The sequence below is a fragment of the Taudactylus pleione genome, unplaced genomic scaffold, assembly GCF_031769625.1.
Source record: "Taudactylus pleione unplaced genomic scaffold, aTauple2 ptg000377l, whole genome shotgun sequence".
Lineage (NCBI taxonomy): Eukaryota > Metazoa > Chordata > Amphibia > Anura > Myobatrachidae > Taudactylus > Taudactylus pleione.
In genome coordinates this window covers 6,533,379-6,555,775 of record NW_028284778.1, presented here as the reverse complement: position 1 = coordinate 6,555,775, position 22,397 = coordinate 6,533,379, and the positions used below count along the sequence as shown (strand labels likewise).

At 50.0% G+C, this 22,397-nt stretch overlaps 1 protein-coding gene and 1 pseudogene across 7 annotated transcripts in view; one reads left to right on the top strand and one right to left on the bottom strand.

The window, feature by feature from the left end:
* LOC148508095 (uncharacterized) overlaps positions 1-22,397 on the bottom strand; it is a 598,632-nt pseudogene that overhangs the window by 407,418 nt on the left and 168,817 nt on the right.
* Positions 1-22,397, top strand: part of LOC148508097 (uncharacterized) — a 399,047-nt gene that overhangs the window by 366,395 nt on the left and 10,255 nt on the right. For 4 of the 7 annotated variants that reach the window (XM_088445193.1, XM_088445192.1, XM_088445194.1 and 1 more), the window contains exon 3: positions 21,514-21,592. In XM_088445193.1, coding sequence (XP_088301319.1) covers positions 21,559-21,592 — 34 coding nt within the window. In that variant the 5' untranslated portion in view covers positions 21,514-21,558. Of the gene's footprint in view, positions 1-14,587; positions 14,607-19,636; positions 19,787-20,349; positions 20,542-21,513; positions 21,593-22,397 lie in introns of those variants that run through there. The other 3 variants (XM_088445189.1, XM_088445187.1, XM_088445188.1) reach the window with 2 other exon arrangements.

The window sequence follows — 22,397 nt, the reverse complement described above, 5'->3', positions numbered from 1 at the left end:
AGGCCTCGTGCAGGGCTGCCATCAGAAATCGTGGGGCCCGGTACAAATGAAAAAGGCAGGGCCCCCCCACCCCCTTTGTTCTTCCCCCCAAAGGTCTGGTGGACGCAAAGGGGTGGGGTTGAGCTCTGGTATCTGGAATATATATATATATATAATTTTTTTTTTTCCTTTAAATATTAAAAAAGAATAAACAGATTTTTTGTTTCTTAAATTGAGAAAAGCCTAATGATTTACAACAGAGCTGTACTAACCTGCCATCCGGAGGTTCAATTACTGTATGTGGTATGGAACACTGGACCTCATTCAGACCCGCTCTCAAGATGCGCTTGCTGCAAAAAAAAGGGGCGGATATTTAAATTATGTGATCGCACTGCATCGCGAAAGGACGCCCTCTATGTCTTAGCGAGCTACGGCACTGACCGCTCGCAAGTGTGTTAAGACGCCCCCTTTCCCCTTGCAACACAAGTCATCTCCTGGGATTGTTGGATGAATCGGTAACATCAAGAGCCATCGGAGCTGATCGCAGCCCTTGAGGTAGACTTACCCCACCGCAAGCACTGCGATCAGTGCTGCTGAAATACATGGAGGTGACCTGTACAATGATGCTACTTTGCTAATTATGCACACCCTTTAAACTGCGTTTTATTGGCCTGACACGCCTGCGTTCGCAACAACACTCCCCGTTACAAGCACCGTCCCCTGTTACCACCCACAAACGGCACTGTCACTCAAAGCAGCGGGCAGTCTGTGTGCTACGAGCGCACAATTTCCCATTGCAGAGATTGGCTTGCACACACGCACTGCGAATTAGACGCATGCGCATTGAGCAACAATCGCCCGGCAGTGAGTTCTGACCTTAGACCTGATTCAGACCTCAGCGACAGGGTCTGAATCAGGGCCAGCACGGACATGGCAAGGGGGCAGAGGTGCAAATAGAGAGAAACACACTTAAGTAAAGGACACAGATGGGATAGGAGCAGAGTCAAAAATGGGAAGCGGGCAGAGGCAGAGATGGAGAGGGGGCAAAGGCACAGCTATGAGGGAACTGGGGCACAGATATGGGAACATATGGGGAGAGTACAGAGATAGAAATTTGGGTAGGGGGGAGACAGAAGCGGGATTCATGAATATCACAGGGGACAGTGGGGCAGATTGTATAGGAGGGGGACAGAGCAGGATTCAGCAATAGTACAGGGGACAGATTGTTTAGGAGGGGGAGGGGAGGGCAGATAGGCATAGTACAGGGGACAATGGGGCAGATTGTATAGGAGGGGGAGGGGAGGACAGAGGCAGGATTTAGGCATAGTACAGGGGGCAATGGGGCAGATTGTATAGGAGGGAGGGATGGGGCAGAGGTACCTCTGTGTGTGCACCGCAGTTGCTATGTCACATTTCCTTCCTCAGTGCAGTGCACACAATATCTGGCCAATGAGAGCAGGGGGAGGAGAGGAGGAGAGCTGAGGGTGGAGCAACTATGGAGGCAGAGGTGATTGAAGTAACTAATTTGATAGGGTCCTGAGAGGGGACCTGTCTGTGAGGGGACCCAGTGCTCCTACCTTTATTATATAAGCTGGTCCTCCTGCAGCTGCTCCTGATCACAGTGACAGAAGCAGGACACTGGTCATGCAGCGCTGCCCGGAGAGTTCATTAATAAATGAGTCATCACACACTGCTGAGCTGCGTGTGATGACTCATTCATAGAACTCTCCGGGCAGCACTTAGCAGCCTCAGCTGTCCTGTATGAGGGCAATAAATTAGCAATTAACTCTGCCTGCCGACGTCCGGGCCCCTCAGCTGTCCGGGCCCGGTACAGGAGTGCTGGCTGTCCCCCCCTGATGGCGGCCCTGGCCTCGTGTAATGTATCCTCACTAAGGCGGTCGGGGCCATATCACCTGTCGCCGGGGACGGGTGGTAAGACGCACTACGCACTAGAAGCGCACTAGTCAATGTCTTGCTACTGTGAGGTTGGCGTACTTGGCTGTCAAAATCGCAGCCTAGGGGAGATAGGTGCTTCCCCGACCTTTCCTCCCCCCAGAAGCAAACTTCCGGTTACAGATTCCCACGTCTGGTATATCTGACCACCTTATGTATGAGATGCTCGCAGTTAGCGTTTGTGTGTACTGCTGAAGCTATAAGTCTGAGAGGTTTGGTTTGTCTCTCTATATACCTCTCCCTTGGGTTTGGCATATAGGCCCTGATTCAGAGCCGCTCGTAAGCGGCCGCTCGTTCATTCTGACCGATGTTCGCACATCTGCGCATGCGTACGGATTTTAATACCCATGCGCGAACCAGTCAGTGCGGCCGAAAATCGTTTGTTCGCTATATAGCGAAGGCCTGCTATTTTGAGTGACAGAAGGAGGCGTATGTGGGTGGTAACAGGGGAAGGTGCTTGAAAACGGGGTGTGGAATTCGAACGCAGGCGTGGTTAAAGGTCAAAACGGGCGTTTTAAGGGAGTGCATAATTAATACAGCAGCGTCATTGACCACGTCACTTGTTTTTTTTTTACTCAGAACTGCTCGCAAAATAGCGGTTGAAAAAACCAGCCACAAGAATAGCGAGCAGTTCATCCGCTGTTCGATGTACTCGATTAATCTAATAAATAGCGGACATGACGTATGGTGCGAGCGGCAAGGGGGCATATTTTTCAAAATTACAACCGCAAGTTTTGCTCGCTCGTTCAGACTTAGAGGCGTGAACAGACCGCAATTAGCGAACGGTTAATTTTAATAGCCACCCCTTGTTTTAGAACGAACGACCGCAAATAGCGAGCGGCTCTGAATGAGGGCCATAGCGCTCTATATCCTACCATTACTGCTTAGTTGATTCAGAGTCCATATTGCTTTAGCAATTGTGTGTATTTATGCATTGTGTGTGACTGTAATGCTAGCTGCTGTGTGTATACTGCCTTTTTATTTTCCAAACTGTCAGTTATATCTATCACTGTGTTTCTCCTCATCCCTCTGCAAGGTGTGTGTGGGGTTTTTTCATTGATAAAGGTCACATTGCATATAACCTGTATACCTTATTAGTTCACTCTAGCTCCAGCGGCAAGCACCCGAAAAGGGGGCATGACCATTGAAAAGGGGGGGGTGTCACCCTTTTCGTCAAACTTGGGGGCTTTTTCCCCTCCAGAAGGAGGGCAGGGCGCCGCGCCCCACTCCGCTAAAACAGCCTAGTGGGACCGCTATCTTATACCTATTACACATTTGTCATGCCTAAAGGTAGAGGTGGGAAGGATGAGCTGCCAGTGCTGAGATCCTGTAAGTTCTGTGCTGCAGGACTTTAACCAGGATGGATTGTGTAGTAACTGTTGTAAAAAGCTACCTATTATATCCGGTACATCTGCACCAGCTCTAGAGCCACCCTGGGTGGCCGCTTGGTCTCAGATTTTGTGGCACTTGGTGGACAAAGCCGCAGAAGCACGGGATCCTGCTGCGGTATTGCCTCATGCTATGGGGTGTTCACAGCATTTGCATCATCCTATGTTTATGCCCCCATGAATTCCAGTTGGGTTCATTCTGCTTCTCACTCTAGTCAGAGTATGCTGCTGTCTATAAGCCCTCAAAAATTTTACAGTGATTTGAAATCAATGTTTTCATTATCTGGAGCTATTACCAGACCTGCTATGGCTGTAGCCTGGGTAGCCAAAGCTATGGAAGAATGGATGAAATCTCTGGAAGATGCTATGGGCTTGATCCAATTAGATGCGATGTACTCGCGTGTGCGAGTCATTGCGATAGTGGCCCTACTTGACGGTTGCCCGGATTCGCCTGAAAGAGTAAATTCAAGCGAATTCAGTGGCGAGTCGGGCTGTGAAGGGTTCATTGTGCCACCCATTGCCAGCGTTTATATGCTGTTGCAACAGCACATCGCACCTAATTGGATCGAGCCCTATGTCTGATGCAACCAGAGAGCAGCAGTCTCTTCTCAGTCAGATGCAAGAAGCAGCTGTGTATATGGGGGAAGCGGTCATTGATGCAGGTATCCTGGCCTCTAGGGTTTCGGCAAACTCTGTTGCAGCCCGAAGCTCCCTTTGGCTAAAAACTTGGAAGGCAGATGCAGGGTCCAAGAAGGCTCTGGAGTTTTTGCCTTTTGCAAGGAAGGTACTGTTTGGATCAGAGCTGGATTACATAAAGACTTCTCTGGCAACACCTAAGTCTGCTGAATAGTCATCTACAACTACCCCTAAATTTAGGCAGTCGTCATCTCGGTCCTTTCGCCCACAGGGTAGGGCAGAGAAAAAGTTGTCCTCTAGACAGAGGCATTCCCACAGATAAACGCAAGCCTAGAAACCTTGGTCAACCAAACGTCCTGCTTCCAAGCCAGAAGGTAAGCTCTTGGTTTGATGGGGCGGGCCTCCTCCTGGGGGGGGGGTCTCAGGGTTGGAGGCCGACTTCTACAGTTTGCCCAGGCCTGGCATCAGACAACTACGGGTGCCTGAGTGCGAAAGCTGGTCTCTCATGGTCATGCCATCGCGTTCCTGAGGCATCCCCCTCAGAGGTTTGTTGGTACAACCCTTCCTTCAGACCCGGTGAGATCTTCGGCCTGCTGGGAGTCTATTGGGGCCCTCCTGAAGTTAGATTAGGGGTAGGGGTTAGGGTTAGTCATAGTCCCCATTCCTGTGATGCAACAGGGAAAGGGGTTATTATTCAAAATTATTTTTGATTCAAAAACCCAATGGGTCGCATCGCCCTATCCTGAATATGAAGTCTCTCAACAGATTCATCAAGGTGCCCAAATTCCGTATGGAAACCCTACGGTCAATTATGCTGGCAATGGAGCCGGGAGATTTCATGGTCTCCATGGACATCCAGGAAGCTTTCCGGCATGTTCCGATTGCACAATCCCAGCAAGCTTTTCTCACATTGGCGGTAGAGCACCAAAATTTCCAATTTCAGGCTCTAGCCTTGGGTATTCACCAAGATAATGGCAGTCATGATGGCTCATCTCAGAAGACAATGAGTCAGGATACTGCCATATCTGGACGACCTCTTGATTTTAGCACAATCTCAGAAGCTGTTACAATGTCATCTGCGGATGACCATTGTCTGCTTACAAGAGCACGGCTCGCTAAGCAATTGAAAAAGTCTTCTCTTTCTCCAACCCAGCATATGGTGCACTTGGGAGCACTGCTGGACTCCCTGGGACAGAGGATTCTTTTACCAAAATTGTGGCGATACAATCTTGTGTGCTCAGTCTACTCTGCAAGCAAACAGTGGCCCTCATTCAGAGGCGGTCGCAAGAAGCAATTGCTCTCTCTGAATGAGGGCGGCCCCTTCTTTTTTTTAGTGCGGCCTCCTGGTTGCTAGCTAAGCTGTGGGTTACCACCCACAGATTAGCGACCGACAAGGTTGATGGTCGCGATGGTCAAGACCATCACGACCATCGGGGCTTGCGACGAGACCCTAAGGTTGGGTCTCGGCAACCGCAAGCCCCAGATCGAGCAGAAAGCTCCCCACTGACATCACTGCTGATGTCAGTGCGGCCGCCCACAAAACGGCAGGCATTCCTTAAGGAACGCCTCCGTTTGTGAAACCACCCCCCCACCACGCCTACAAAACAGGTCGAGCTGTCGATCACCATCGACAACCGCTCCTTTTGTAGTGAGCTCTGGAGCAAGAGAAATTCTCTCGCTCCGGGGCTTAACATCGACCCGGTTGCGAGCGCTCAGATCTACACTCTACGGCCGGATCTGCTAATGCAGGGTCCCTGGCTATATCAGGATTTACTTCTGCTGGCTTTTACGATATGGATTTTGAGTCTTCTGTCTTAAAGGCCAAGGGTTTTTGTACTTCTGTGATTCAGACGATGCTGAGGGCAAGGAAGCCTGCTTCCACCCGCATCTATAACAGAATTTGGCATTCAATTTTTCTTGGGTGTTCGCATTTAAAATATGATCCAAAGGTTTTCAAGGTCTCAAGAGTACTTGCAGGGCGCCGGACCTAGAGCATGGCACTTCTGCGCACGCCCAATGAAAAGGGGGGGGTGTCTTTATGATGCGTCCCCTTTCCATCACTCTTGGGGGCATGCCCGGCACTTACGGACATGCTGGGCAGCCCCCAAGCACTGTGGTCATTGTGAATGGATGCTGGGCGCATGCACCTGGCATCCATTCAACGGCGGTGACCACTGCTCTGCCGTTTCCACCCCCACGGGACACTGTGACTCGCGGGTGGAGGACAGAACCCGTAGGCTGCTTCAGAGGGGCGCCGTGCTGGAGGACAGGGTGCTTTCTGCCCTTCAGAAATAGGCCAGGGTGCGGCACCCCGCTGAAACAACCTAGTGGGAACGCTACATAATAATAATACAGGTACATGATTGGGGAGGCAAGGGTATCTTGGAGCGTCACAATGACATCACTTATCTATACTAATAATACAGGGACATGACTGGTGAGGTTAGAGGGATCTGGGAGTATATGTAGTGATATTTGGTGTCTTCCCCAATTCACAGGATTACACAGTAGTGAAGAAGACATCTTTTTTGACCGACAGCGCCGGTCGTAGCGGATCTCTTTCCAAAGGGGGCGAGCTGTCGATGTTGATTGACAGCTCGCCCCGTTTGGAAGGCGGGCCGGGGGGGTGGCAGCCCAAACGGAGGCGTTCCCATGGGAACGCCTGCCGTTTGGGGGAGGCCCCACTGACATCACTAGTGATGTCAGTGGAGTGCTTCCGGCTCTGACAGAGCCAGAAGCTCTCCGGGGCTTACGACAAGTGAGACCCTACCCTAGGGTCTCGTCGTAAGCCCCAATGGTCGCGATGGTCATAGACCATCACCCGAGCGGTCGTTAGAGCTGTGGGTGTAAACCCACAGCCTAACGACCGAAACAGAGGCGGCCGGTCAGGATGCAAGCGGCCGCCCAGTTTCTGAGCGACCGCTTGCATCCTCCGACCGCCTTTGAATGAGGGCCTGAATGCCTGTGGCTAAGGGCGAGGACCAGTACATGCTGGGAGCCTTAAAGCTGTAGCTGTTTGGTGCAGTGGATCGCTCCAACTACATACCCCAAGGTAGGTCCTGTGGACCCTATGGAACCAGAAAAAAAATGTGGGGATTTCTTTCAAAACCCTTTGCACACCCCCCCTAATGATAAATTACCCTCCAAAAAATTTGTAAGTTGCGTACTTTGGTGAAAAACGATCATGCAAATTTTGGATGAAAACAAAAATGATTGAAAATGGTTTTAACATATTGGGCCTGAGTTTTCGGGGGGCAGTATGGATGCGTCAAGTGTTTTAAATATCACAGGCGGTCGCAGCAGGCTGTTTTTCTAAGGTTTTTAAAATTGTGTTTTTACGACATGAAAATATACTTGCACCCATTTTAAAGTACCCCCCAATTTACATGGGTCAGTAATTTCCGGGGGAAAAAAATAGCTATCATTTTGAACATTTTTTTTTTTTCACACAAATTTTGCACAGTCGTTTTTCACCAACGTACGCAACTTACGAAAACATTTTGTGGTAATTTATCATTAAGGGGGGTGTCCAAAGGGATCTGAAAGAAATCCCCACATTTATAGCCAAAAATAGGGATTTTGCATTTTTTTTTCTCCTGGTCCGGGATGGAGAAAACTTTTATCCAGTTTTCTTTCGCCATTTCCGCCTGTTATTTGGAGAAAATCGGCCACTTTCGCCGTTTCTTTTGCAGAAAATTGGACGATTTTGCTGATGTCGAAAAAACGTCAGTTTTTGCCACTAATGAATACGGCCCTTAATTGGTGTGTAACTATATTTCCTTGTAGCATAAAGATATACACCTGAGAGATTGAAATTATACTTTTACGTGTATTGGTTTGTTTTATGTTTTATTGTCTATAATAAATGTAATGTGTTACTATTTATATACTCTTACCTCACTCCTATTATATAATTAGACCTGACAGCACAACCACAAATTCCGCCGACGTTTGCTTATAATTAAGGCATTACAGTAGCCCTTAAGCTGGGCATACACGGCCAGATAAAATGCCTGTCAGACCGACAGACATTTTATCTGGCAGCCTGCCAGCCGCAGATATCCGCGGCATACACTGTGAGATTTCTCACAGTGTATTAGCCGACATCTGCGCTCCACCCCCGGGGGAGGAGACATTTCCCTGTTCCTTCCATGGGAAGGAACACAGGAAATATCTGTCTGTCGTCCGCGGCTGGGCATACACTGCCCGATGCGGCCGACAGTTTACCGGTAAATATCGCATCGGACGGGCATGCTGGACAATCCGGCATGCCCGACCGAGCAATATTTAACCCTCGGTCGCCCCCCCACATGCTACAATTATCGTCGCGATCCGCGGATATCGGGCGGATTGCCCCGATAATTTTAGCGTGTATGGCCAGCTTAAGGAGAGCTGCTGACTTGTCTTATTGCAAATTTGGGTGTAATAATGACCTCTGAATGGATACTGGTGCTAATTATACCTTAATAGTTTCAGCTAAGGGGGAGGGGGGGGAATTCAATTGTTTTATCACAGTATTTTTTCCTGTAATAAACATGTGTTTAGGTGTGATAAAATGTAGTTGCTATTCAATTTGACATTGTTTGGTGGTGATCATTGTGATTTATCATGCCTACATTCCACCCTATCTGTAACATGGCCAGGTCTACTCAATTGTTGGAAATTAGGCGTGATAAAAAATAATGGCCGACCTATTTTTTACTTTATCACCTGTCAGTTCTCACCACCCCTAGAGGGTGTGTTTTGAATAAAAAGTATTTTAATATTAGAATTTTATTAATAATTAACTGGTATGCTATTTTTAAGGGAATCAGTATGTAATACCGCCGACCGCACGGTTCAAATCCCGACAGCGGAAGCCCGGCAGGGGTGAAGATCCCGACAGCTAATAAGGTAAATATGACTAACCCTATTCTACCCCCTAACCCTCCTTTAGGGGGTTCCTAACCCTCCTTTAGGGGGTTCCTAACCCTAACCTCCCCACTGGTGCCTAACCCTAACTCCCCCCAAGTGCCTAAACCTAACCCCCCCTACCCCTAGCCTAACTCTCCCGGGTGGGTGCCTAACCCTAAGTCCCCCCCGGGAGCCCCTAACCTAACCCTCCCCCCCTGTGTGGCTGTCCGCGCCCGGCTTACCTTCGATCAGTATGCCAGGCATCGGACTCCCGGCGTAGGTCTAATGACAGGCATCTGGATTTTGATGCCTGTCATTAGTACCTTGCCGGGATTTGACAGTCAGGAAGCCGGCGGTCGGCATTGCGACCGTCGACTTCCTGACTGCATCCCTTTGTAAGGGTGAATATCATTGATTTAATCAAATATTTCAATAAAATTACTTTGTTTAGGCTCCTTTATCCCCCTCTATTGAGTTGGTTCAAGAAACTCCTCCTTAATCTTGTTACAAGAAACTGCAGCTGTGGGGAGGGAGCTTGTGCCGCGTAAAGAGTCTTAAGTCCTACTAAGCGCCCAAACCCACGTTTTGACGCCCAAAGTGCTAACTTATCATGCATTTCTACTACAAATGTGCTCCCGCGGCTGTATGTGCCCGTACAAAGCAACAACTCCTGCAGCAGCGACTATAAACAACTAAATTGACCCCACATAAATAATAAACTGGAGGTAGTAAAATAAATATTTATTATGAATGCTTTCAGTCACTCATACAGTGTCCCTTAGGCAGTGCCCCAGTAGTGTTAACCCCTATGTAGTGCCCCTCATGCAATGCCACCGTATACAGTGCCCCCAGTAGTGCCCCTTATATAGTGCCCCTAGTAGTGTTCACCTGTATGCAATGCCTCCTTATACATTGCCCACAGTAGTAGTCCCCCTATGTAGTCCCCCTTATAGAGTGTCCCCAGTATTGTTCCCCCTATGCAGTGTTCTCTTATAAAGTTCACCCAGTAGTGCCTTTTATACAGTGCCCCAGAAGAGGTCCCTCTATGCAATGCCCCTTATAGAGTCCCTACAGTAGTGTTCACCCTATGCAGTGCCCCTTATTCCCAGATTAGAGGACCTCCCTATGCAGTGCCCCCATTAGTGCCCCTTATAGAGTGCCCCCAGTCTTGTCCCCCCTTATGTATTGCCCCCAGAAGTGGTCCCCCATGCTGCATACAAATACATACTTACCTTAATTATTGCTCCTGCACCCGCTGCTGCCTTGCACAGCCTTCCGGCTCCCGACGTGGGAGGACAGAGGTGCGCACGGCAGCGGCAGGATTAAGGTATTTGTTTTTGTCTGTTTATTTGTAAGCGGCATGGGGGAAACTTCTGGGGGCACTCCAAGGGGCAATACATCGCGGGGGACACTACTGGGGGTACTCTAAAGCGCAATACATGGGGAGGTCACTACTGGAGGCACTCTAAGGTGCAATACATAGGGGGGACACTACTGGGGGCACTCTAAGGCGCAATACATAGGGGGGGACACTACTGGGGGCACTCTAAAGCGCAATACATGGGGAAGACACTACTGGGGGCACTCTAAGGTACAATACATAAGGGGGGACACTACTGGGGGCACTCTAAGGCGCAATACATAGGGGGGGACACTACTGGGGGCACTCTAAGGCACAATACATGGGGGGGACACTACTGGGGGCACTCTGGGCAGAACAGACAGTGTAATGTTATCATTACTGCCTCACAGCACTGAGGTCGTGGGTTAATTTCCCACTTCGGCCCTGTGTGGAGTTTGTATATTCTCCCTGTGCTTGCGTGGGTTTCCTCCGGGTGCTCCGGTTTCCTCCCACACTCCAAAAATATACTGGTAGGTTAATTGGCTTCCAACTAAAAATAACCCTAGTGTGTATGCGCATGTGATGGGGAATATAGAGTGTAAGCTCCACTGGGGCAGGGACTGATGTGAATGGACAAATATTCTCTGTAATGTGCTGCAGAATAAGTGTGCGCTATATAAATAACTGGTAATAAATAAATAAATACACACCAGTTACGTGGACTGCGGGCTCCCCGCTGCCCTATTTCCCCCCTAATTAAGCTCATTTACCCCCCTTAATTAAGCCTAGTTACCCCCGCCCACCCCCAAGTAAGAAGATCTTACCTGGGTTCAATACAGCAGCCCAGTCTGCAATGCAGCCGGAGGGATGCTGGGTCTGGGCGTGCAGAAAAGCTCCTCGCTGCCCAGCTGTTTTACACGCCCACACGAAAGGCAAAGGGAATAATTGAATTGTGACATAACCAGCAGGCTGGCTAGCCGCGATATTGGCGATGAAACAGGGCAGTGAAACAGCACGCCCCCCCAAAAAAACTACTGAATTCCCCCCACAGGGAGTGCAGCCTTATATCTTTCCCCAGCTCCTGTTATGTATCATATGGTATATACAGTACATACATGTTATACCTATTATGTGTTATTCCCTGGCCACTCAGTACAGTGATTATTACTCTGCAGCTGCTGCTATAACAGGATACCACAGGTCGCTCCCCCTGTATAATAATAACAATAACAGGACACCACAGGCTGCTCCCCCTGTATAATAACAATAACAGGATACCACTGGCTGCTCCCCTGTATAATAATAATAACAGGAAACCACAGGCTGCTCCCCTTGTATAAAAATGCTAACAGGAAACCACAGGCTGCTCCTCCTGTATAATAATAATAACAACAACAGGACACCGCAAGCTGCTCCCCTATATAATAGTACTATCAGGAAACCAAAGGCTGCTCTCCTGTATAATATTAATAACAGGACATCACAGGCTGCTCCCAGTGTACAGTATTGCAACACAGGCCACTCCCCCAGTAAAGTAGGACACAACAGGCTGCTCCCCCTGTATAGGACACCACATGCCGATCCCCTGAATAGTAGGAAACCAAAGGCCGCTCCCCCTGTATATTAGTACACCACAGGCGGCTCCCCCTTTATAGGACACCACAGGCCGCTCCCCCTGTATAGAAGTACACCACGGTCCGCTCCCCCTGTATAACAGGACCCCACAGGCCGCTCCCCCTGTATAGTAGGAACCCACAGGCCACTCCACCTGTATAGTAGGACCCCACAGGCCGCTCCCCCTGTATAGTAGGACAGCACAGGCCGCTTCCCTTGTATAGTAGGACAGCACAGGCCGCTTCCCTTGTATAGTAGGACAGCACAGGCCGCTCCCCCTGTATAGTAGGACAGCACAGGCCGCTCCCCCTGTATAGTAGGACAGAACAGGCCGCTCCCCCTATAAAGTAGGACAGCACAAGCCACTCCCTCTGTATAGGAGGACACCACAGGCTGATACCAGGGTTGACTTAACAGCAGTATGGGCCCTGGGCAAAGCAATGCACTGGGGCCCCTACCCACCCATTCACGGGGAAAAAATGTAAATGGTTAATAAAATGAAACCCTCCTGCATGCCCATCAGACTTCCCACACATGCAGAGAGACTCTGTCTGACTGGTCTGAAGCCGGCGGATGAAGTGAAACTGGGACTGAAGCGAGTACTCATCACCGGGGGAGGGATGGGGTGGGGGAGGTTATATCAGAATACTATGCACTGGCGGCTGGCTTATAAAAACATCACAAATTTACCAACTGCCCGTGGCTGCAGGGGGGTGGGTTGGCGGGCCCCTACAAGCTTTGGGCCCTTGGGCAACTGCCCAACAAGCCCAATGGAAGAGATGGCCCTGGCTGATACCTCGGTATAGTAGGACACCACAGGCCACTCCCCCTGTATAGCAGGACACCACAGGCCGCTCCCCCTATATAGCAGGACACCACAGGCCGCTTCCCCTGTATAGAAGGACAGCACAGGCCGCTCCCCTGTATAGTAGGAAAGCACAGGCCGCTCCCCCTGTATAGTAGGACAGCACAGGCCGCTCCCCCTGTATAGTAGGACAGCACAGGCCGCTTCCCCTGTATAGTAGGACAGCACAGGCCGCTTCCCCTGTAAAGTAGGACACCACAGGCCGCTCCCCCGGTATAGTAGGACGCCACAGACCGCTCCCCCTGTATAGGACACCACAGACCTCTCCTCCTGTATAGTAGGACACCACAGGCCGCTCTCCTAGTATAGTAGGACACCAAAGGCTGCTTCCCCTGTATAATAATAGTAACAGGAAACCACAGGCTGCTCCCCCTGTATAATAATAAAAGGACACCACAAGCTGCTACCCTATATAATTGTACTAACAGGACACCACAGGCTGCTTCCTTTTGTATAATAATAACAACAACAACAGGACATCACAGGCTGCTCCCAGTGTACAGTATTAAAACACAGGCCACTACCCCTGTAAAGTAGGACACAAAAAGCTGCTCCTCCTGTATAGAAGGACACCACAGGCCACTCCCCCAGTATATTAGTACACCACAGGCCGCTCCCCATGTATAGAAGGACAGCACAGACATCTCCCTCTGTATAGTAGGACACCAGAGGAATCTCCCGCTGTATAGCAGGACACCACAGGCCACTCCCCCTGTATAGCAGGACACCACAGGCCGCTCCCCCTGTATAGTAGGACACTGCAGGCCGCTCCCCCTGTATGGTAGGACAACGCAGGCTGCTCCCTTTGTATAGTAGGACACCACAGGTTGCTTCCCCTGTATAGTAGGACACCACAGACTGCTCCCCCTGTACAGTATGACACCACAGGCTGTTCCCCCTGTATAGTAGGACACCATAGGCTGCTCCCATGTATAGTAGGACACCAAAGGCTGCTCCCCCAGTATAGTAGGACACCAAAGGCTGCTCCCCTTGTATAGTAGGACACCACAGGCTGCTCCCTCTGTATAGCAGGACACCACAGGCTGCTCCCCCTGTATAGCAGGACACCACAGGCTGCTCCCAATGTATAGTAGGACACTACAGGCTGCTCCCCCTATATAGCAGGACACCACAGGCTGCTCCCAATGTATAGTAGGACACTACAGGCTGCTGCCCTGTATAGTAGGACACCATATGCTGCTCCCACTGTATAGTATGACACGGAAGGCTGCGCCCCCTGTACAGTAGGGCACCACAGTCCGCTCCCCCTGTACAGTAGGACATCACAGGCTGCTCCCCTTGTATAATAGGACACCACAGGCTGCTCCCCCTGTATAGTATGACACCATAGGCTGCTACCACTGTATAGTAGGACACCATAGGCTGCTCCCCTGTATAGGACACCATAGGCTGTTCCCCTGTATAGTAGAATAGCACAGGCTGCTCCCCCTGTATAGTAGAATATCACAGGTAGGATCACATGGTTAAGATTACATTTTCTGTGTTGAACGCATATCCCGGAAGTATGGTGGAACGCACAGCCCGGAAAAAGGATGTGATTGGCTGAGTATTGGTTCGTTCTCTATGACGTCATCAGGTTACATCAGATCATGCGATCAGACCGTTGACCGTTCACATACGAGAGGACAACTTCTTTTTTTGGCCTTCTCTCATTCCCCTCAGTGCGGTGATTGGCAGCAGCGAGTAGCCAATCAGGCGGCACAAAGTAAGTAAGGACGTCCTGTAACTAGCAGCCACTTGCCCTGCCTCTAACAGCCTAATCACTAGAGTAACAGATGTATAGTCCAATGGTGTCCTCATGTACAGTGACCGGCGGCCATATTCTTATAGTCTTTCAGTCACAGAGCAGAGGGGGCGGAACCACAGGGGCTTTAGTTGCCATTTTGTTATAGATATTCCTGACAGCCGGAGCAGGGTAACGTATCCTGTGGTATTATTATTGTATAGGGGAGAGGGGACTGTAAAGTGATATATGATGGGGAATAACACAGCTCCCAGCACACACTGATATGTGGTATTATTATTATATAGGGGAGAGGGGACTGTACAGTGATATATGAGGGGGAATAACACAGCTCCCAGCACACACTGATATGTAGTATTATTATTATATAGGGGAGAGGGGACTGTACAGTTATATATGAGAGGGAATAACAGCTCCCAGCACACGGTGATATGTGGTATTATTATTATATGGGGGGGAGGGAACGTAGAGTGATATATGAGGGGGAATACAGGGCCTGATTCAGATCCGCTCGCTAAGCTGCATTCGCCCGCTGCTGGCCGACTGTTGCCTGTCTGCGCATGCGGCAAAATGCGCATGCGCGAGCCAGTCATTGCGATCAGGAAACGATCGCTCGTAATACACAGAAGGCCCGCTATTTTGAGTGACAGAATGTGGGTGGTGACGGGAAGATCCAGGAAAACGGAGGAATGGTGGTGCGAACTCAGGGCCTTATTCAGAGATGCTCGCAAAAAGCGAGCGCTCGCTCTGAATCAGGGCGGGCGCTGGTTTTTTTAGGAGCGTCCTCCTGGCCGTTCGCATAGCTGTGGGTGACCACCCACAGCTATAGCGAGCGGCCATGATGATGGTGACCATCGCGACCATCGGGCTTGCGACGAAACCCTTGTGGTAGGGTCTCGTGGCTGCAAGCCCCAGAGAGCTTCTGACTCAAATAGAGCTAGAAGCTCTCCCACTGACATCACTGGTGATGTCAGTGGGGCCGCCCACAAACGGTAGGCATTCGCATGGGAACGCCTCCGTTTGTGAAGCCACCCCCCGCCACGCCTACAAAATGGGGCGAGCTGTCAATCAACATCGACAGCCGCCCCTTTTGTAGTGAGTCCCGGAGCGAGTGCTTTTTGGGCTCGCTCCGGGGCTCGCGCACGCCGCGCGTGCGCACTGGGCCACCATCGACCCGGTTGCGAGCGCTAAGCGCTTGCGACCGGGTCTGAATCAGGCCCTCAGTTGTGTCTTGAGCGTCAAAACTGTTTTTTTGGTGTCCATAATTACAAGGCTGCGTCATTGTACACGTCACCTGGCTTGTTTAATCACTGAAGCACTCGCAGTGCTTGCGGCGGGGTAGGGTCAACCACAAGTGCTGCGAGTGGCTCCGATGGCACTCGATGTTACTGATTTTACATACACTTCCTGGAGATGACGTGTGCTGCGAAGGAAAAGGGGGAGTCATTAAACTGGCTTGCGATCGCACTGTCGTCGCACGCTAAGACATAGTGGGCATACTAATGTCTTACCATGCGATCGCAACCTATGCAAATATTAGCAGCTGAGCGGCTGCGTGCGAACGCCTCTAGCAAGTGGGTCTGAATCAGCTCCCAGCACACACTGATCTGTGGTATTATTATTTATATAGGGCAAATTGGACCGTAGAGGGGAAATACTACAGCTTCCAGCACAAACTATGTGGTATTATTATATAGGGGGAGGGGCCCGTACAGTGATACATGAGGAGGAATAACACAGCTCCCAGCACCCACTGATATGTGGTATTATATATTATATAGGGGAGATGGGACCATGCAGTGATATATGAGGGGGAATAAGACAGCTCCCAGCACACACTGATATGTGGTATTATTATTGTTATATAGGGGAGAGGGGACCGTACAGTGGTATATGAGGGGGAATAACACAGCTCCCAGCACACACTGATATGTGGTGGTATTATTATATAGGGGAGAGGGGACCGTACAGTGATATATGAGGGGGAATAACAGCTTCCAGCACTCACTGATATGTGGTATTATTAGTGTTCATTCTAGGTCCGGCAAGGGGTATGGCACTCAAGCTCGAGCCTGCAAAGGTGGTCATGATACGCCCCCTGTTCATCACTCTTGGGGACCCAGCTAGGCTGCCCCAAGCTCTCCCTTCTCTGTGAATATTCACCAGCGGTGAGCGCTGCACCACAATTTTTACCACCCGAGGGGAATATGAGTCCGCAGGTGGGGACACCACCCAGCATGTTGTTTTAGTGGTTTGCCAACAGTTCGCCGCCAAAGGGGCAGGTTGCATTCTGCCCTTTGAAATCGGGCAGGTCGCCCACTAAAACAGCCTAGCCAGAACGCTATATTATTAATATTTAGAGGATAATGGACTACAGTGATATATAAGGGGGATTAAATCAGCTCTTACCATAGACTATGTTGTAATAATATAAAGAGGTGTTGGAACTGTTTAGTGATACTTAAGCGTGGAAAAACAGCTCTCACCACACAGTTATATGTGGTAGTATTATTATATAAGGGAGAAAGGACTTGACGGAACAGGTTTTTAACTCAAGCGTGAAAAATGCAACCTTGCTTTGTCAAACGGCAGAAGGTAATGGCATCTTACTGTACAGAGGGAGTGGCCCTATGATGTCCTACACTGTATAGGTGGAGCTGCCGGTGGTGTCCTAATATACATGGGGAGCGGCCTGTGGTGTCCTATACAGTGGTAACAGCCTGAATTGAAAGGGGGAGCGGCCTGTGATGTCCTACTATACAGGAAGAGCAGCCTGTTGTGTCCTACTACACAGGGACAGCAGCCTGTGGTGTCTTATTATACAGGGGGAGCAGTCTGTAGTATCCCTACTATACAGGGGAAGCGGGCTGTTGCACTCTACTCTGCAGGGGGAGCATCCTGTGTTGTCCTACTATACAGGGGGAGCATCCAGCGGTATCCCTAATATACAGGGGAAGCGGGTTGTTGCACTCTACTATGCAGGGGGAGCATCCTGTGTTGTCCTACCATACAGGGGGAGCAACCTGTGGTGCCTTCCTATACAGAGGGATGAGCTTGTTGCACTCTACTATACAAGGGGAGTGGCCTGTGGTGTCCTACTATACAGGGGAAGCGGCCTGTGTTGCCCTACTATATTGGTCGAGTGGCCTGTGGTGTCCTACTATACACTGGGAGTGGCCTGCGGTGTCCTACTTTACAGGTGGAGCGGACTGCAGTATCCTATTATACAGTTAGAGCAGCCTGCAGTCTGTCCTACTATACAGGAGGAGCAGCCTTCGGTGTCATACAGAGAGAGCGGCCTGTGGTGTCCTTATATACCAGGGGAGATGACCTGTAGTGTCCTACTATACAGGGGGAGTGGCCTGTGGTGTCCTACTATACAGGGGAAGCGGCCTGTGATGTCCTACTATACAATAAGAGCAGCCTGTGGTACCCTTATGTAAAGGGGGAGCAGCCTGCAGTGTCCTATATACAGGCAGAGCAGCCTGCAGTGTTCTACACTATACAGGGGGTGCGGCCTGTGGTGTCCTATTATACAGGGTTATTGGCGTGTGGTGTCCTCGTTTACAGGGGGTTCTGTCTGTTGCATCCTACTATATAGGGGGTGCAGCCCCTTGTATCCTACTATACAGGGGGAGCATCATGTGGTGTCCTACTATACAGGGGAAGCGGCCTGTGTTGCCCTACTATACTGAACGAGTGGCCTCTGGTGTCCTACTATACAGTGGGAGCAGCCTGCGGTGTCCTATTATACAAGGAGAGCAGCCTGTGGTGCCTATTGTGGCCTGTTGCGCTTTACTATTCAGGGGGAACATCCTATGTTGTTCTTCTATACAAGGGGAGTGGCCTGTGGTGCCTTATACAGGGGGAGCAGCCTGTGGTGTCCTATTATACAAGGGAGTGGCCTGTAGAGCTCTAATAAACAGTGGTAGCGGTCTATGATGTCCTACTGTACAGTAAGAGCAGCCTGTGGTACCCTTATGTAAAGGGGGAGCAACCTGCAGTGTCCTGTATACAGGGAGAGCAGCCTGCAGTGTTCTACACTATACAGGGGGTGCAGCCTGTGGTGTCCTACTATACAGGGTTATCGGCGTGTGGTGTCCTCGTTTACAGGGGGTTCTGTCTGTTGCATCCTACTATATAGGGGGCATCATGTGGTGTCCTACTATACAGGGAGAGTGGCCTGTGGTGTCCTAATATACAGCGAGAGCATCCTCTTGTGTCATGTTACTAATATTATGCAGGGGTAGCAGCCTCTTGTGTCCTGTTATAGCATTAGCTGCAGAGTAATAATAACAGTACAGAGTGGTCAGGGAATAACACATAATAGGTATAACACATATGTATATACCAGGTGATACATAACAGGAGCTGGGGAAGGATGTGTGAGAAGGACACAGACATGCCATGTAACAATGGGCTGCACTCGCTGAGCTGAGACTCTGTCAGGGCGTCTAGTTATCCTGAGCAATAGAGACTCTCTCAGAGACAGCCAATGGCTGTGACAGTCCCCAGATCCTCAGAGTGTCACTGATTATCCCCCAGGACATGTCTCACCCCACCCTACGCTGCGCACACATGGCCGGCAGGCTGGTCACACATGTAACATACATCTGAGGTGCTGTCATTTGTCATTTCATCATTTGTGCAGAGTGACTGAAGGGATTCTGTATTACTTAACCCTTTGTTTGTCCCCTGGGCTGCCTGCTGTCCTATCCCTGTGTTATTAACCTCTTCTGTTCCCTTCTCCCTCACCTGTGTTATTGCCACCTCTGTACAGCTGTTAAACCCCCTGATGTGCACTCTGTTTTCCTATATTAGTTCCCCCCCCCCATATCTGCACCCCTTCTGCTCTCCTGTGTACTCTCCCCTCACACCCCTGTTATCTGTATGATTACAGTGTAGTCACAGATTCTCTGGGTTTGTAAAAGATTCATGTGGAGCAAATTGCACCAAATATGTGTCTGTGAGGAATAAGACCCCCGGCCAGGAGGGGAGCATTGGTGTAACCTTATGCAGTACAGCGTTGTGTGACCGCCTCTGAGGAGCTTTATGGGGCTGAGTCACAGGAACCTCTGACACTCACTGAGCAGAGCTCTATGGCTCAGGGGAAAGGGAGACTTACTGGTCACTCAGTGTTACATGTCTGTGTTATGTGTGTTCTCTGTGATGTCTATTATATTTAGTCTATTTATTCCTAGATAGTCCTGCTATAAGGAACCAGAGTCTTTATTACACGTCACACATTCTGTATTTTCACTGATTCACTGAGGATGGACATGGATGAAAGTCACAGGACTGAGAGGATCTTACATCTCACCCTGGAGATCATCTACCTTCTGACTGGGGAGGTGAGAGGGTCTGGAAGTGTCACACTGACATCACTTATATATATCGTAATAATACAGGGGTATGACTGGGGAGGTGATAGGATCTGGGAGTGTCGCAGTGACATCACTTATATCTTTAGTAATAATACAGGGACATGACTGGGGAGGTGAGAGGATCTGGAAGTGTCAAAGAGACGTCACTTATATCTATAGTAATAATACAGGAACATGACTGAGGAGGTGCTGGAATCCGGGAGTGTCACAGTGACATCACTTATATCTATATTATTAAGCAAGCAGCAGGGAGCTGTCTCAGATATTAGTATCAGTCCCACAGTCCTCACTAGGGTTGGGAATTATATGCCCGCAGTATGTTGTTTTCTTTCTGTCACTGACACAAAGATGTTGGAGCTGCAGGAGATACTGTATACTCTACATTTTCCTGTATATAGGAGATTGTTATAATACTTGCTTTAGTGAAATAGAGTCTTCTTGTATATTATGCAAAGTGAGCATCTAAATAAGCAGCCCCATTTAGGTGGAGTTTAATTGACCTCCTCATTGATGTCTCCCCCAATACACAGGATTACACACTAGTGAAGAAGATATCCAGTGACCATGAGACTCCAAGCAGCCGTCCCCGTGTGTCAGGAGGACTGAGCAGAACCCAGAGCCCCATCGCGGTGCCTCCACCTCACTCACTGATACATGAGAGACACAATGACCAGAAGATGCTGGAACTCATCAACAATAACATTCAACTGCTGACTGGAGAGGTGAATGCTGGGAATGGGACATGATACAGTAACGCCAGGGGATGTGTCTGGGTGATGACTGGAGAGGTGACTGCTGGGAATGGGACATTATACAGTAACACCAGGGGATGTGTCTGGGTGATGACTGGAGAGGTGACTGCTGGGAATGGGACATTATACAGCAACACCAGGGGATGTGTCTGGGTGATGACTGGAGAGGTGACTGCTGGGAATGGGACATTATACAGTAACACCAGGGGATGTGTCTGGGTGATGGCTGGAGAGGTGACTGCTGGGAATGGGACATTATACAGTAACACCAGGGGATGTGTCTGGGTGATGACTGGAGAGGTGACTGCTGGGAATGGGACATTATACAGCAACACCAGGGGATGTGTCTGGGTGATGACTGGAGAGGTGACTGCTGGGAATGGGACATTATACAGCAACACCAGGGGATGTGTCTGGGTGATGGCTAGAGAGGTGACTGCTGGGAATGGGACATTATACAGTAACACCAGGGGATGTGACTGGGTGATGGCTGGAGAGATAACTGCTGGGAATGGGACATTATATAGTAACACCAGAGGATGTGTCTGGGTGATGACTGGAGAGGTGACTGCTGGGAATGGGACATTATACAGCAACACCAGGGGATGTGTCTGGGTGATGACTGGAGAGGTGACTGCTGGGAATGGGACATTATACAGTAACACCAGGGGATGTGTCTGGGTGATGGCTGGAGAGGTGACTGCTGGGAATGGGACATTATACAGTAACACCAGGGGATGTGTCTGGGTGATGACTGGAGAGGTGACTGCTGGGAATGGGACATTATACAGTAACACCAGGGGATGTGTCTGGATGATGACTGAAGTGGTGACTTCTGGGATTGGGACATTATACAGTAACACCAGGGGATGTGTCTGGGTGATGACTGTATCATTGTGTGTCATAAGGTGTCAGGATGTCACTGTCTATGTCTCCATGCAGGAGGGGGAGTATATAGAGGAACACAGGGGTCTGTACAAGGACCTGATGATGGAGAATCACCGGCCCCTCACATCACTGGGTAAGAGGAGGCTGTCATTTATTGTACAGGGGAGAGCAGGTGTGAGGGCCCCTATATACACACATCATCTGATAATCACATATATACAATGTACTCAGGGCCTGATTCAGCTTTGGGAATATAGGGCCTGATTCAGACCCACTCGCGAGCGGCTGTCCGCTCGCAAGTGGGTCGATGGTGTGCACTGTGCATGCGCACGACGGAGGGAGCTCCGTCGTGCGCATGCGCCAGACGCGACGAGCGAAGGACTTTCCTTCGCTCGTTGTGTCTGATCAAAGGGGGCGTGCTGTCGATGTTGATTGACAGTAAGCCCCCTTTGGTGGGCGTACCCAAGGGAACGCCTACCATCAGAAGCCGGCCCACTGACATCACTAGTGATGTCAGTGGGAGTGATTTTGGCTCTGATAGAGCCAAAATCACTCCGGGCCTTGCGGTTGAGAAACTCAACCGCAGGCTCCGGCTCGCAGTGGCGATGGTCAAGACCATCGCGACCATCAACCTGCACGCTCGTATAGGCTGTGGGTGATGACCCACAGCTATACGAGCGTCCAGGAGGACGCTCCATTTTTATGGAGGACGGCCCTCATTCAGAGCGTGCGCTCTGCTCAGAGCGTCCGGCTCTGAATGAGGGCCATAATGAGAATTAGCACGTAACTGATCATCTTGATGAAAACGTGCTGCACTACAGGTGGGGCAGATGTATAATAAGCAGAGAGATTTAGAGTTGGGTTGGAAGTGTCCAAACTGACATTTAAAGTGCAGTGTTATAATAAAGCTGTGTAGTGTTTGCGGGCTACATGCAAAA